At 39.5% G+C, this 15,320-nt stretch overlaps 2 protein-coding genes across 13 annotated transcripts in view; one reads left to right on the top strand and one right to left on the bottom strand.

The window, feature by feature from the left end:
* Nucleotides 1–10,573, bottom strand: part of syne2a (spectrin repeat containing, nuclear envelope 2a) — a 141,450-nt gene extending 130,877 nt beyond the window's left edge. For 8 of the 12 annotated variants that reach the window (XM_032585371.1, XM_032585366.1, XM_032585373.1 and 5 more), the window contains exons 1-6: nucleotides 10,136–10,306; nucleotides 7,550–7,611; nucleotides 4,902–4,997; nucleotides 4,720–4,797; nucleotides 438–530; nucleotides 161–357 (exon numbers count right to left, since the gene is read on the bottom strand). In XM_032585371.1, coding sequence (XP_032441262.1) covers nucleotides 161–357; nucleotides 438–530; nucleotides 4,720–4,797; nucleotides 4,902–4,997; nucleotides 7,550–7,611; nucleotides 10,136–10,208 — 599 coding nt within the window. In that variant the 5' untranslated portion in view covers nucleotides 10,209–10,306. Of the gene's footprint in view, nucleotides 1–160; nucleotides 358–437; nucleotides 531–4,719; nucleotides 4,798–4,901; nucleotides 4,998–7,549; nucleotides 7,612–7,919; nucleotides 8,086–10,135; nucleotides 10,312–10,478 lie in introns of those variants that run through there. The other 4 variants (XM_032585364.1, XM_032585368.1, XM_032585370.1 and 1 more) reach the window with 4 other exon arrangements.
* A 1,997-nt stretch (nucleotides 10,574–12,570) lies between these two features.
* On the top strand, nucleotides 12,571–15,104 carry atp5mj (ATP synthase membrane subunit j). The gene is made up of 4 exons (XM_032584379.1): nucleotides 12,571–12,712; nucleotides 13,351–13,474; nucleotides 13,707–13,733; nucleotides 14,983–15,104. Exons 2-4 carry the CDS (start codon nucleotides 13,351–13,353, stop codon nucleotides 14,994–14,996), a joined length of 165 nt encoding a protein of 54 aa, XP_032440270.1. The 5' UTR covers nucleotides 12,571–12,712; the 3' UTR covers nucleotides 14,997–15,104.
* Nucleotides 15,105–15,320: the final 216 nt, after the last annotated feature.

Genomic DNA, 15,320 nt, shown 5'->3' on the forward strand with positions numbered 1-15,320 from the left:
AAATATAATTACTGGAGGCATTAGAAAGTCCGTATTTGATGACATAATAGTCCAAATTATTTAAACTTCTTATCTTGTTTCCCCTGCTGAATAAACTAGCAAAAGAGACAGAAACTAACACCCAAAACAAAATAAAAGTGTGTGTTTGTGTTAAACCTACTTTTTGCATTGGTCTCTGACCCACATGAGCAGGGCCTTTTTGGCAGAAACACGGAAGCGCCTGTGCAGAGGTGATATCCGCCCAGCAGGGACCGGACTGGCCGGGACCGGGCTGCCGGACCAGGAGTCCAGGCTCGACACAGAGTCCAGGGAGGAATGACGGGAGCTAAAGGATAACGCACTGGCCAACTCCTCAATCTGAAACATGTAAAAGTTGGAAAAAAGTCTTGAAACCAATTAATAAATGGCATAAAACAATAAAATATAGCTATGCTCACGTGACAGCGGAGGATGATGGTCCATACAAGGCCAAGGATGATGGATGGACGTCCGTCTATGATGTCTGGGATGTTTATGTTCACCAGCTTGATCTGAACACAAAACAATTCTACTTAGCATGATGGTTAATTTTTCTTTTTCTAATCTTAAATTGAAGTTTATGTGGTTGAAATCAGTTTGGCTCACTTTGTTCATATCATACATACATAGATTAGCATTTTGTCTACAGTCCATGTCAGTAGATACCAGAAATGCTCGTTTTGATGTCATTAGCATTTTTTAAATTTATTTTAAATACATCTTAGAATTGTATTTGAAACGTAATCAATTACAAATTTAACCTGACTTAATGCTGTGTTTTGATTATTGATTCTATGTTGCATTGTGTTTCTGTGTTTGTAATGATGTACAGCACTTTGAAATGCCTTGCTGCTGAAATGTGCTATACAAATAAAATTTGATTGATTGATTGATCTTCAAAGTGGTTAACTTCAACCTCTTTGAAGACCATTGGCAGGTCGATGTTTATAATGTTTAATAGTAATAATTTTAAAAGCAGCTCCAGTCTACTGCACAAAAAAAAACTCTTAATAAAGGAGGAAAGTGAGTAATTAAGCAGTTGTTAACAATTTATAGTCTATAATGGTTTAATAATTATGACTTTTAGTTGATTAGTTGAATATAGTTAGCATAACGGTGCTAAAAATGGAGTTGTATACAGCAGAGTTTCCCCCAGAGTATCATAAGCCTGGTGGGCCACCAGACTTTACTTGTGACCCCACCAGGCTAAGCATTGCTATTTATTTAAGTCTTTTTAAAATGTTTGCATTTTTAAAGATTTTATAGTTGGTGTTCAGGTCTTCCTATCTTCCAATAATCTTCCAATCTTTCCATGACACATAATTATCAAGTGATATTTTCAAATTTCCTGTAAACTTTAAACATTTTTTAACTCAAAAACATGACCTAGCACCCAACCACCAGGCTTAGCCAGTTTTCTGCGGGAAACCTTGTCCAGTTAAGCTATGCTAAGCTAAGAAGCGCTAACCCTAAGCCATAATAATGAACAAATCTATTTCACATGATAAAAAAGCTCCACATGTTTCATTCTTTTACCATTTAAAATTAACATATTACATGTTGACATAAACAAATGTTTTGAATTAATAGGAGCAGTATGAAGAAACGAAATCTCATATAGTCTACCTCTGCTTTTGTTTGGGTAAATAATTGTTCCAATTTTGGCCCACTGTTTATTGTATTTTAAAACTGCAGTGCATTTAAAAGAAATTACAATTTCTGTCAGGATCTGTGTTTTTCCGTGTTTAGTTAGAGTTTTTTGTGTCCTTGAGTCTCTTCGTTGTCCTGTCCTCCCCTTGATTGTTCCCAGGTGTGTCTCGTTCTGTGATTACCCTCCCGTGTATTTAACTCCACCTGTGTTCCTTGTTCCTCGTCGGGTCCTCGTCTATGTTTCGTCAATGTCCAGTCTAGTCGTCGTCAATGTTAGTTCTGTGTCGTCAGTGTTTCCGTGTGCCTGCTGCTCGTTGTCTGGACTAAGTTTTCTCATTAAAACATCATCTATTCATCATACCTGGGTCCGCTGCCTCTGCCTCACCACCAACACCACACCGCTTCCTGACAGAAGGACCCGACCATACCGATCGGTGAGGCGGCTAACATGGACCCAGCATTCAGGAGGTTACCTCCTAAAGGGCAGAGCGGCCCGAGGCGGAGGTCCGGCAGGGAGGACAGGGAGCTGGCTGAAGCCCTCGCCGACCTGCAGCGGGAGCTATTCCGGGGGACAAGACTGGTGTTGGCACCCCCCGGATATGGCCCCCGTCGATACCTCCGTCCGGGAAGCCAGCGACCTGAGCCGCCGGTGGAGCCGGCCCCTCGTCGCTTTCCGGAGCCGCCACCTCCGCTGCCCGCTCGGAGACAGCGACGTGAGCCGCCGGCAGACCCGGTCCCTCGTCGCTTTCCGGAGCCGCCACCTCCACGGTCAGCCCGGAGACAGCGACGTGAGCCGCCGGTGGACCCGGCCCCTCGTCGCCTTCCGGATCCGTCACCTCCGCTGCCATATCGGAGACAGCGACGTGAGCCGCCGGTGCACCCGGCCCCTCGTCGCTTTCCGGAGCCGCCACCTCCGCTGCCCGCTCGGAGACAACGACGTGAGCCGCCGGTGCACCCGGCCCCTCGTCGCTTTCCGGACCCGCAGCCGTTTCCCAGGCTTCGCTCCGGCTCGCCCCCGCGGCCGGTTCCAAGGCTTCGCTGCGGCTCGCCCCCGCGGCCGGTTCCAAGGCTTCGCTGCGGCTCGCCTCCGCGGCCGGTTCCAAGGCTTCGCTGCGGCTCGCCTCCGCGGCCGGTTCCAAGGCTTCGCTCCGGCGCACCCGAGGCCGAGTCAGCCGGCGTTCCAGCCGGCGCACCCGAGGCCGAATCAGCCGGCGTTCCAGCCGGCGCACCCGAGGCCGAATCAGCCGGCGTTCCAGCCGGCGTTCCTTCCGAGACTCCCAGTGTTCCTTCCGAGACCCAGACCCCCAGCGCTCCGACTCAGACTCCCTGTGTTCCTCCAGAGACTCCCTGTGTTCCTACCGAGACTCCCAGTGTTCCTCCTGAGACCCTGACCTCCAGCGTTCCTCCTGAGACCCTGACCTCCAGCGTTCCTCCTGAGACCCTGACCTCCAGCGTTCCTCCTGAGACCCTGACCTCCAGCGTTCCTCCTGAGACCCTGACTCCCAGTGTTCCTTCCGAGACCCAGACCCCCAGCGTTCCTTCCGAGACTCCCTGCGTTCCGACTCAGATTCCCTGCGTTCCTTCAGAGACTCCCTGCGTTCCGACCCTGACCTTCTGCGTTCCTCCTGAGACCGAGACCCCCAGTGTTCCTCCTGAGACCGAGACCCCCAGCGTTCCTCCTGAGACCCTGACCCTCTGCGTTCCTTCCGAGACCCCGACTCCCGAGACCCTCTACGTTCCCTCCGAGACACCGACTCCCGAGACCCTCTACGTTCCTTCCGAGACCCCGACGACCAAGACCCCCTGCGTTCCTCATAAGACTCCCAGTGTTCCGACTCAGACTCCCGGCGTTCCCACTGAGACCCCCTGTGCTCCACCAGAGACCCTGCCTCGGGGGGCTCGTCGTCGCCGTCTGTGGGCGGCCCCCGGGACTCATCATCGCCGCCTCCAGCGCCGCGGACGGCCGCTGGACCGCCTCCGTGGTTCCCGCCGCCACAGACGGCCGCCGGACCGCCTCCGTGGTTCCCGCCTCCAGCGCCGCGGACGGCCGCCGGACCGCCTCCGTGGTTCCCGCCTCCAGCGCCGCGGACGGCCGCCGGACCGCCTCCGTGGTTCCCGCCTCCAGCGCCGCGGACGGCCGCCGGACCGCCTCCGTGGTTCCCGCCTCCAGCGCCGCGGACGGCCGCCGGACCGCCTCCGTGGTTCCCGCCTCCAGCGCCGCGGACGGCCGCCGGACCGCCTCCGTGGTTCCCGCCGCCGCGGACGACCGCCGGACCACCTCCGTGGTTCCTGCCTCCTTTGCCTCCGCCCACCCTGTGGGTAGTTTTTTGTTTGTTTTTGGACTCTTGGCCCTTCTTGTGTTTCCGCCCACGATGGTGGGTTGTTTTTTGTTTTTCTGGACTCTGGCCCCCCGTCCAGCGCCCCTCCGCCCACCCTTGTTGTGTTTTTGTTTTTTCTGGACTCTGGCCCCCCATCCGGCGCCCCTCCGCCCACCCTTGTTGTGGTTTTTTTTTTTGGGCGTCTGGTAGCCGCCCTTGAGGGGGGGGTACTGTCAGGATCTGTGTTTTTCCGTGTTTAGTTAGAGTTTTTTGTGTCCTTGAGTCTCTTCGTTGTCCTGTCCTCCCCTTGATTGTTCCCAGGTGTGTCTCGTTCTGTGATTACCCTCCCGTGTATTTAACTCCACCTGTGTTCCTTGTTCCTCGTCGGGTCCTCGTCTATGTTTCGTCAATGTCCAGTCTAGTCGTCGTCAATGTTAGTTCTGTGTCGTCAGTGTTTCCGTGTGCCTGCTGCTCGTTGTCTGGACTAAGTTTTCTCATTAAAACATCATCTATTCATCATACCTGGGTCCGCTGCCTCTGCCTCACCACCAACACCACACCGCTTCCTGACAATTTCATTGTGCCACCTTTCTACAGTTCATCCGCTGCCAGGTCCCAGACAGAAAAGAAATCTAGACACGCCCCTGCACATGTGTTTTGCTAACACCCTCAGTCACTTCTCTGAATTGTTGTGTTGCAATGTTTTTGTGAAATAAAATTTTAATAAACTTACAGATTTTTTCTTGAGAAAGTCCAGAGCCGCCTCAACGTTGGCCCTCTGCTGGAAAACTCCTCGACCTCTTTGTCTTTTCTGGAAAAACAAATTAGCAGCTTCAGCACATTTTAGCACATTTTCTTGTAGCATTAGCTCTGAACTCATGTTGTATTTTGGAGGCATTTGGAGTCATTCCTCACCATCGACTGACCGCTCATCACTTCCAACAGGTCCAGAAGCCGTGAACCATCGCTGAGGTCCGAAAATAAGTCCGACACGTAGGAAGGTGAACATCTCTGAAAGCGTTAAATAAAAACATGCTGGACCAGTAAGAAGTGAACTTTCAGCTTACACTGTAAAACACTGGAAGGTGGCTTAACTTGAAAATGAAAGTCCACCTGCTGCCTTGAAAATGCAACTAAAGTCAACAAGAAAATTGTTTTGGTTTTAACTCAGAAATTAAACTTCATGAAGTCAATTTAACAAGAGACAAGTTGTCTAAACATTGTTTTTTAAGTTCATTCATCTTGAATTGTGAGTTTTAACTTAATGCTGCAATTTAAACCAAATAATTATTTCACAAAATGCAAGAAAAAAAAACTGTCGTCACCTGGTTAAAGAGCCACATTTCTCTATTATTTACTCACAATATCAAGTTAAAATAACAGATTATTTTCTGTTAAAATAATTTAAACTATTGTTTCAAATTGCAAGAACAAAATTTCTGATCTGATAATGAATTTTATTAAATTCAGCTCAACCTCTTTAAAACATTTAAAGAGGTTGGACACTGTGGACTAAACTGAAATTTAGTCTACACTAAATTTCAAAACATTTAGTGTGAACAGAACATTATCCTCAAGCTTTGCTTTAATAAAACACAAGAGTCACATCAATGTAACACACTAAAACACGCCGCTAAGCATTCTGGGAAATAGTGAAAGCTACTACACCGTAAGGTACTATACACTCTAAAAAGTGCTGTGGGCTGTTGTTCATCTAATGGATTTATTTACATTAATCTACATTTTAAAAAATGGTTTACTGATGACAACTTACTTTTTGTGTTCAATTAACTTAAAGGAACTTTTTACTTCAACTTTTCTTGAAACAATTGATTTCAACGCCAGTTTCATATCCAATGTCTGACCAACTCAATTTACTACATTTTTATAACTTATTTCATTAACTTGACACATTTACGTCTCTTTTACTCAAATCATTTTTTTTCTAAAAATAATTCAAATCTCTTTGACTTAATTCTATAGAAAGTCAAAGAAATGTTTAAGTCAGGGGTGTCCAAAGTGTGGCCCTTGGACTGATTCTGCAATTCAGAAATGATAGAAATTTGGCTTTCAGGAGCAAAAGGAGACTTTTGATTTGTAATCAAAGTAAAAATTGTTAGCAGCATAATTTTCTTGCACAGGAAAATGTAAAGTACAACACAAAGCATTTGTGTTTTTGTAATCCAGAGACTTTTCTGAAAAGCCAACGTTGCTGCACCGACTACATTTTAGCCAAAAAAACTCATCTCAGAAAATTTCTAGAAAAAACAAGGAAATTTGCTAGAAAAAAATAAAATTTTTAGATTAATGTCATAAATTTTCTAAAAAAAAAAAAAAAAAAAATTCTGAATTTCAAATGTCAAAAATTTTCTATTAAAAATTTGTTTAGAAAATTTACAAGTTTTCTGGAAAATTTCTGAGTTTTTGGAGGAAATTTACTCCTTTTTTCATATCTGCAATGGCCCTAATACATCATCGTAAAAATACCTTTCAAGTTTCGGATCTGCAATAAATATTCCACTACTTTATTTGCTTGGTTTTAGGTTTGGTTTTGGACTTTGGAGTCTACAATTTTGGCCCACTTGGCAAAAAGTTTGGACACTCCTGGTTTAAGTGGTTCCAAACTAAAAACCTAAAATGTTCAAAATGACATTATCACTCACATTGTACTTAATATACAACTAAAATTTTAATAATTTTAAATGTGTTCTGACATGTTATTTTAGTTTTTCAAACTGAAAAATGAATATAACAGAACCGACTTAATTGAATTGTTTCAATTGGAAACAAGTAATTCAATTAAGTTTATCCAACTTAATGGACAAAATTAATTTATTGAGTTGGTTCAACTTAATAAATTAGGTTGGTTAAACTTAATTGAATTACTTGTTAACTAATGAAGCAGTTCAGTTAAGTTGGTTCAACTAATTTCTTTTTAGAGTGTAGGAGAACAGAAACTGATTTGTTGCCCCATGGAAGGAGAGAAAGTGAAAGCATAACTTTCAATGTGAAGGCCAACAAAAACCCTAAAACATAAAGATTTCCTGGTTCTTTCAGCCTTTTGTCTGATCTCAGCGCTGAGCGTTGAGCTGCCGACAGAAACAGCTTCCAGTTTCTGAACCTAAGCAGGTTGCAGGTCATGAGCTCAGTCAGTGTTACATGTAGTTATGAAGGGTCTGGGCTCACATTACATCCCGTTCTGCTCCACAGAAGCTCTATTAATACTCCCGTTCCCTGTCAGCAGCTCGGCGTCTCCGTCCAAAGGGAGTCGCTTCACTGATCTCTGACCGGTGAGTCAGCAAGCCGAGCTCCAAACGCAGCTTTGTTCAGCTTAGCAATGGATCAGGAACAGCAAGGAGACATGCACTGGTTTGTTCTGACACAGGATGTCATGCTCCACACTAACAAATAGGCTGTTTTTTAAATCCAAATGCAGAAAACAGCAATGGATCGCAGATCCAATATGTACTTTAGGATTCAAATGTAACACAAACTCTGCAGATTTCTCTAGAAAACGTTTTTGTGATCTTGACACAGAAAAATAATCACGATTTCCAACAAACCTTGGCAAGCTGAGCGTTTATCCAGTTGGTAAATGTCCTTTTCTGGATCTGTTCATGCTCCACTGTTAAAAAAGAGAAGTAAATAGAGTATTATTCACATGTTTTATGATTTCTGGTAATAATATGATGCAACGTGTGATAGATACGCTCATGTGCTGTGATTTCCAGTTCTGCAAAACTAACAATATCTACTAAAAATCCTTAACCAAACATCCTAGTTATGCCTCATTGCAAATTTGATATCATGAGTGTTGATTATTTCAACACTCGTGGCACAAAAATGCTCAAACCTGAGTAAAATTAAAAGTTTAAAATGATAAACTGGACTGTTGATGTGGATTATATCGGTACAAGCACACCAATCACTCACCTACGTCAGAGAAATGGACCTCTCTAAACTCCATGTTTGTAATCTTTAGCTAATTTTGCCCATGAATTATGAGAAAATATAAAACATAATCCATTTAAAACTGTTTAAATTGTGTCTTCTTCCTCTTCTTTCCCTCTGGTGCGGCTGGAGAGCGTTTGGCTTCCTCATTAGACTAAAGTAAATGTAAGAAGCAGGATCTGCCTGCGGGACGGGATCGCCTCCAAGACGGAGACACACATGGATACGGACCCAAACACGCACACACACACACACACACACACGCAGTCACTAAGCACACACTGCAGACCGAAACACATTGCAGCTCAAATTTAACATTAGATGTTTAAGGACTCCTACATTACTCCAATTTCATTTTTTTTTTCAGAAAAACCTGAGCTTTTTGTCCACAAACTTGCTTGTTTTTCATAAAAATGCGGCTGAATCTGATCGAGTTTGAAGTTTTTCCGTTTGTTTTGGAGCCTGCCATGGCAGGTACCGCTAATTGCTCGACTCCACCCTGTTTGAAGAGCAAACAATAGGAAAGGCAGCACTTGTTTAATACGTTTCTCTGCGTAAAAACGAAAGCTGTAAATAGGTTTCAAAGGGAGCAACTACAGACATGCACAGGCATGTTCACTTTGAACTCTGCATCTGATTTATTTTAATTTTTATAAATGAGATGGTCTTAAACTCAGTTCTTTGTACTGAGTTTAAAACCATGGATCATTATTTTGTGAAATCCTTTAGAAAGAGATTGTGACTGTTTTTATAGGCTTAAGCCCACATCATGACTCCTCCACCGCCGTAATTTATTTAACTGTGAGGTTTTTATTTCCACACAAAAAAAACAACTTATTGTCAGTTTTCTGCTTTAATCTTTTATTTAAACAATGTCTGCAAAAAGAAAAATGTGTTGACAAAACTAAACAAAAGTGAGTTTCCTGCTACATTCAGTTCAGTCTTAGGGGCAGTTTATTGAGTATCAGAAATATTTCAATCTATTTTCATACTTAAATGTTTTTTAACTGCTTGACAGATGTAATGTTAAGTGTGCAAATTTTAAAATAAAGTTCACTTTAGAAATAAATTGTTCTGAAAAACTTGAAGGCAAACTTTTAAACATTAAAAAACAATTTAAAAATGTGCATTACACTTTTGAGACATTAAGTGATAACATGTTGTTACTGTATTATTTTATATGCAATTTTCTATTTAACATTTACAGTAAAATAAAAAAGATATTTTTTGTTTTTATGTTTTATTAAAACATTTTTACTCTTAAATTGTGTCTTGAAGAATATTTCTTCTCTTTTTGCTTTTTTGTTACGCTTAAATGCTTCAGAACCTCAAAAAATTTTAATATCAGACTAAGATAACTAGAGTAAATATAAAAATCGGTTTTCAGATGATTATTTCATTTATTAAGGGGAAAAAGGCATAACAATCTAACATTTTATGGGAATTTTGACTCACTCTTCTTTGTACAATTATGTTTACTTAAAACAATCTTATATTTCTTGCTGAAAAGTTACTTTTAAGTTAGTTTTTGTCTTATTTCAAGCGTATTAAAATATTTGCATTAGAAACCAGATAAAAATACTTTTGTGTTTTTGCAGTGTAAGGTTTGGGTGTGTCTGGGCTGCTGGTTCCTCTTGACATGGAGAATCCGATAAATGATCAGTTATTTTATGAATTATAGTTTCACACAGGGCCAGGTTTGTTTGAATATTATTTTTCATTTGTATTAGAAAAAAACGCATTTTGTTTTTCTCTGGTGAAATTTGACTGATTTTAAAATGTATTTGATGATCTGAAGCATCGAGGTGGAACAAAAAAGCAAGAAGATAATAAATATTTGTCAAGACAAGTGCACTAAGATATCTACATTGGAAACTAGACAAAAAATACTTGGCAAGATTTTGTGTTTTTGCAGTGCAATATGCAAGTTGAGTTTTTTCACTTCTGGAATTACAGTGTATTTTCCTGAATTACAAAATGTTAATCTCATCATATGACAAACAGAAAGCAAAGGACTAAAGAGAAATTAAAACCAGAGCAGACTCTTGGCACAAAGCAGTAGATACAACAAGACTTTTTATGACAGTTTTTATCTTTTGTTGTAATTTTATCATTTATTTCCAATGTGGGAGCAGAACAAAACCCACACATGGCACAACATCACGTCCACATCCACACCAGAGCAGAAATAGCCTGACCTTGGAGGAGCATGTGGACATCGTCAATGTCCAGGGGAATGCCTCCATCGTCTCCCTCCGGTCCTGAAGCCATGCTGTCTGAACTTCAGCAAACTTCTGGAAACAAAAGAATTACAGCAGCAAAATCAAAGCTGAACATTTCCAAAGAATGACTTGGAGTCGACTGCTTGATTGGTCATGTCAGGAACGCATCTAAAGCTCACACACACACCCTGATTTTACCGCAGACACACTCATACAAGCACACACATGCAAACTCTCCACCAAAGAGCTCAACAGTTTCTAAAATCCAGCTTCTGTTCAAATGAGCGTACAAAAATAGATGACCTGCTCTTCAACATACCTGGAGCGCGGCAGAATATTATAACATCTGAGAGTGGAGGTTGTTCGCTCAGCTGTTCTCCTCCTCAGCTGACACATTGGTGAATGCCTTCAGACGCGCCGTGGCCTTTAGGCGCTCATAGCTGAGCAAGATGCCTGCTGCCCATTGGAGCTGCATGAAAGAACAGAGAGGAAAGTCCCACCTTTTCTGCTGCAGGTCCAAATCACTTCACAGCTCTCAGACCAACTTCATAACCCGGGCAAGAAGCCCCACACACTGCAAAAACACAAAATCTTATCCAGTATTTTCTGGTGGAAGTATCTTATCTCACTTGAATTAAGACAAAATTAACTTACAAGTAACTTTTCAGCAAGATATAGGAGCTTGTTTAAGTAAAAAAAACTCCTTAACAATGATTAACAAAAAGTATTTTTTTAATAAATCTGGCAGTGGAACTAATATTTTTAAATCAATATTAAGGAATAATTGACTTAAACAAGCATCTATATTTTGCTGAAAAGTTCCTTGTAAGTTAGTTTTATGTTAATTCAAGTATAATAAGATATTGACCTAAAAGCTTGATAGGAGTTTTTGTTTTTGCAGTGCAGTCTCTGAAAGAAAAACAAGTATCACTTCGTTTTATGGGAACTTCTTCTTTAGTAAGGCAGTAATGATGAACAAGTTGAAAATAGGGAAACTATTTCCTTTGAAGCATTTATAAGAAACTGATTCAGATTCCTCTAAAATGTAAAGGCAAATCCAGTGTGAATTGTTTCTGACAGGCTTCTATTTAATTCAGTTCAGTTCATTTATCCAGTGCCAATTCACAACAAATGTTTCTAAGAAAATCCAGTAGATAGAATTAAAAAATTAGATATTAATGTTTTGTAAGTCTTCTCTATTTAAATTCCCTTTCACCTAAAAACACAAGGTTGCTTTAAATGTCTATGTTGTCACATAGTGTCACATTTACCCTTGAGCGCTGTGCCAGAGTTTTATTTACCCCTCCGCTATGGTGAGCAGGCAGAGCTGGTAGAGAGTCTGTATGTCATGCAGCAGCTGTAAACTGGAAGCTTTGGCTAACGCAGTGGGAGAAAAAGAGAAATTGAATAAAAGAAGTGATTTGTTTCATTCAAGTCCAAGACACAGAGTTACTGTGAGTTAATGAACTCGAGAAAAAGGACAGTTACTGTGGGGCAGATTGGCTGTGATTAGCAGAAAGTCATCTCAATAAATTAGATTCTCATTGAAAAACTTCATTATTTCTGTAATTTCATTCAAAAAGTGAAACTCATATTTGATGGTAGAGCTACTTTTGATACATAGGAATATATTTCAGGTGTTTTTTTTTAACTCTTTATTTGATTGATTATGACTTACTTTTAATGGAAATACAATCGTCTGCTCTCAGAAAATCACAATGTGACTAATGAAAAGGGATTTTGAATGCAGAGATTTTATGCTATGACAATTCTACACTGCAAAAACACAAAATCTTACCAAGTAATTTTGTTCTAGTTTCTAAAGCAAATATCTTAGAACACTTGAAATTAAACAAAACTAATTTACAAGTAACTTTCAGCAAGAAATATGAGCTTTTATTTAAGTTAATAAGTCCTTAAGATCTTAATATTGATTAAAAAACTAAATAAAAGTATTAGTTATAAGTGAAATAATCTGCTACTGGAACAAAACATTTTGTTCCATTAGTTGTTGTTTTTTCTTTAAACACTGAATTTTGTATTTTCACAAGCTGTAGTCCATAATAATCAAAGTTAAGTAAATAAATGCTTGACACATTTCACTCTGTGTGTAATGAGCCTCAGGGACTTTCACTTTTTCAAGCGAAATGCTGAAATAAAGTAATTTTGCATATTGTACTTCACTGAGATGCTGTTGTGTACCCTCCTCTTATTTTGTGTTAATATTTTACATTACTCGAAAACTACATTTTAATACTACATTTTAAAGATATATATACTTTTTAAATTAGGCAAAATCTCAATGTTTTTTTAAATCAAAGAAAGGTGACCAAAACTAACTCTAAACCCTTTGTTTTAATAATTATCCACAAGGTGGAGCCAACAGTTCACGACAGAGTTATCAGTTCTATTTAACCATTAGGGGGCGCTCCTAACCAAAACGGAACTGCAGCATCTCACAGCTTGAAAGGAGAAGAAGTCTTTACCCCTCGACTTTGACGTTTAGCCAAAGCGGCCGTTTGACCTTCTAACTGCAGCGCGACAAACTGAAATGTGAGTATTTATTTGGATATTACATTTCTGAGATGTTATGGTGATGTCCGTGTAACACATGCCGACTTAATGTATTAATCTTAATCGAATAAGTCGCTATATTTCCTGTTTGAATGAACTGTTCTTGCAGCTATCGGTAGCTAGCAGTTTAGCTTAATGCTAAAGCTGGGGTTAGCCAGTGATGGCAGAGCAGTTTATTCATTAGCAAATCGATATTTTCAAATGAAATTGAGATTAAGTAGTCTCATATTTGCTCATCAATCACTAACTTTTAATCAGGCGGTTAATGGTGCATTTAAAATTACAAAGAAGAAGATGGGAGTTGGTAGCATTTTTGTAGCTTCTCAGTTAGCACCAAAACAGTGGTCCTTCCTGAGTTCTACGTAACTTGCAAACTTTATCTTCCTCCATCGTTTCTTAGCGACATAGCAGCTCTCCGAGTTTATCAGCTGGATTTATGTTAAATGTAACAATATTTATAAATATTTTCTCCAAGAAAACGAAGTAATAAAATATCTCAGTCTAACTTAGGAGGCATGCAAGCCAAGTTTTTATTCTTTTGTTGAGATTTATTACAAATTTGAGTCAAGTTTAGTGAATTCTATTGTTTTTTGTTTGTTTTTTTTTTTCTCCCACAGATGCTTCTGGGTGCCGTTAGGAGATGGTGGGCCCAAGTGGGCCCTTACTACACTAAGCCGTACAGGGATGTATTTATTGGAGTTGGCATAATGACCATCATTTATTATAAAATTTCCTATGGGGGTAAGTTGAAGAGCAAGACATATTATGAACTAGAGATATGCTGTGTGAAGTAGATAAAGTTGATTTGGATGGAGTGTCACATAACTGAGACTATTTCAATGTAAGCAGTCTGTAAATCAATTTATCATAGTGCTTTTCACATATGTAGAGTAAGTGTTTCACAGTCTGTGGATAATATTTTTGATATGTATAACAGTGTGATTAATATGTCTTTGATTTTTCTCTATTCTAGGGAAGAAGGAGGCGGCAGTGACGAACAGTAAGTTCATTAATATATTTTAACTTATGATGTGTAATTAGATTTAAGCAATATGATCATATGTGAGAGCTGGTTTTCACTACCTCTGTACAGATGGATTCTAAACTAAAAAGATTTTCCTGTTTTAAATTACAAAATGAGATTTCATCAGAACACTAAACCCCTAAAATCATCTTTATTGGGACATAATAGTTTGCCTCCCAGTGCTCTCTGCTTTTCTCTACCTCCCTATGTGTCTAAACAAGACTTTAAAAAAAAAAAAATAAGACCAACAGTTGGGTGAACATACTATAATTATGGTGAAAGTTGCACTAATGATGTGGCTTGAGATAAATAATAATAACTTGTTGCTGTCATTCAGTTTTGGCTTCATAGCAAATGTAGACCCAACATAGCAAGTAGTCTTTCCAGCTATTGTTATAAAAGTTAATTTTATTATTTCCATCTCAACAACGAGTTAATATCTGGTTGATATTGAGACATTGAAACAACTTATTAGTAGTTTTTTAATAACTTTAACACTCCGGCACTTTTTTACCTTCTAAACTTTCTCATGCTACATTTGGCTGGAGTCACCAAATATATTACAGGCACCGAAAGCCCAAATGCATAAAACTATAGAAATGATCTGGCATCAGTTACAGTAATATTTCAATAACAAAACATTTACAATATATTGTGCTGGACAGAATCTTTGGAAAACATCTGTTTATTAATCATTAAGTTACCCAGCTCTCTAAATAGCCATGTTTTGAATAAGAATTTAATATTTAAAATGTGTGTATGTACTATTTTTGGACGTGTAATTTTGATATTCTTAAATATTGTGATCATGCTATCAGATGCAATTAACCCACATTTTCCTCAATAGTTTGTTTTTCCATCATCAGAATCAAGTTTAATATTTTATAGGTTCTTTAAAATGATTTTATTTGTCAGCAATGATAAAAAAAAATGTCAGCCTGTTTTATTTCTCCTTAAACTCGTCTGTCTTTAAGACTACTATAGACTAATTCACATTTTTCATAAATATTTTTGCACATTTTTAATTTCGGCGATTGAATTTTGTAAGTGTATTTCAATTAGTATTTTATTTAGGTTATTGGACCCTGTTATAGGTCACCATTGATACATCTGTAATTTTTTGGTTTATTTCTAGATTAACTTATTGGTTATATGCACATTTATTATTCCAGGCTAATAAATTAAATGGGAAATAATTGACCCTGATCTTTTGTCACTTTTTCAGAGCCTTCTCACTGACCTTCCTACCATCCTGTTCACCTGTGATATACCTGTCTCATCAATCCCAAAGTCCAACTTTATGTTTGAATTTCATTAATATGGATCAAATAAAATTATTGTCCTCAACTTTGGTCATTTTTTAAAAATTATTTTCTTGTGAAAGTTTGTTTTAATTGGTGAAGAGGACTAACTCTGGATTTCACACATAATAAAACGGGGAAAAGGGGAAATGTGTAACTTTTATACATTACAAGTGTTAAGAGCTCGCTTTATTTAAATTGATTTTGGTCCTTTTAAACAGTTTTGTGCTTATGTGTTTTAGTGTTTGCTCCATTTGGAGAA

Source organism: Xiphophorus hellerii, chromosome 15 (genome assembly GCF_003331165.1).
Source record: "Xiphophorus hellerii strain 12219 chromosome 15, Xiphophorus_hellerii-4.1, whole genome shotgun sequence".
NCBI classification, from domain to species: domain Eukaryota; kingdom Metazoa; phylum Chordata; class Actinopteri; order Cyprinodontiformes; family Poeciliidae; genus Xiphophorus; species Xiphophorus hellerii.

Bases quoted from the DNA above. Each gene is read 5' to 3' on its own strand.
- atp5mj (XM_032584379.1), top strand. From the start codon at position 13,351: ATGCTTCTGGGTGCCGTTAGGAGATGGTGGGCCCAAGTGGGCCCTTAC. The intron at 13,475-13,706 runs GTAAGTTGAAGA...TCTCTATTCTAG, and splicing joins TTATAAAATTTCCTATGGGG to GGAAGAAGGAGGCGGCAGTG.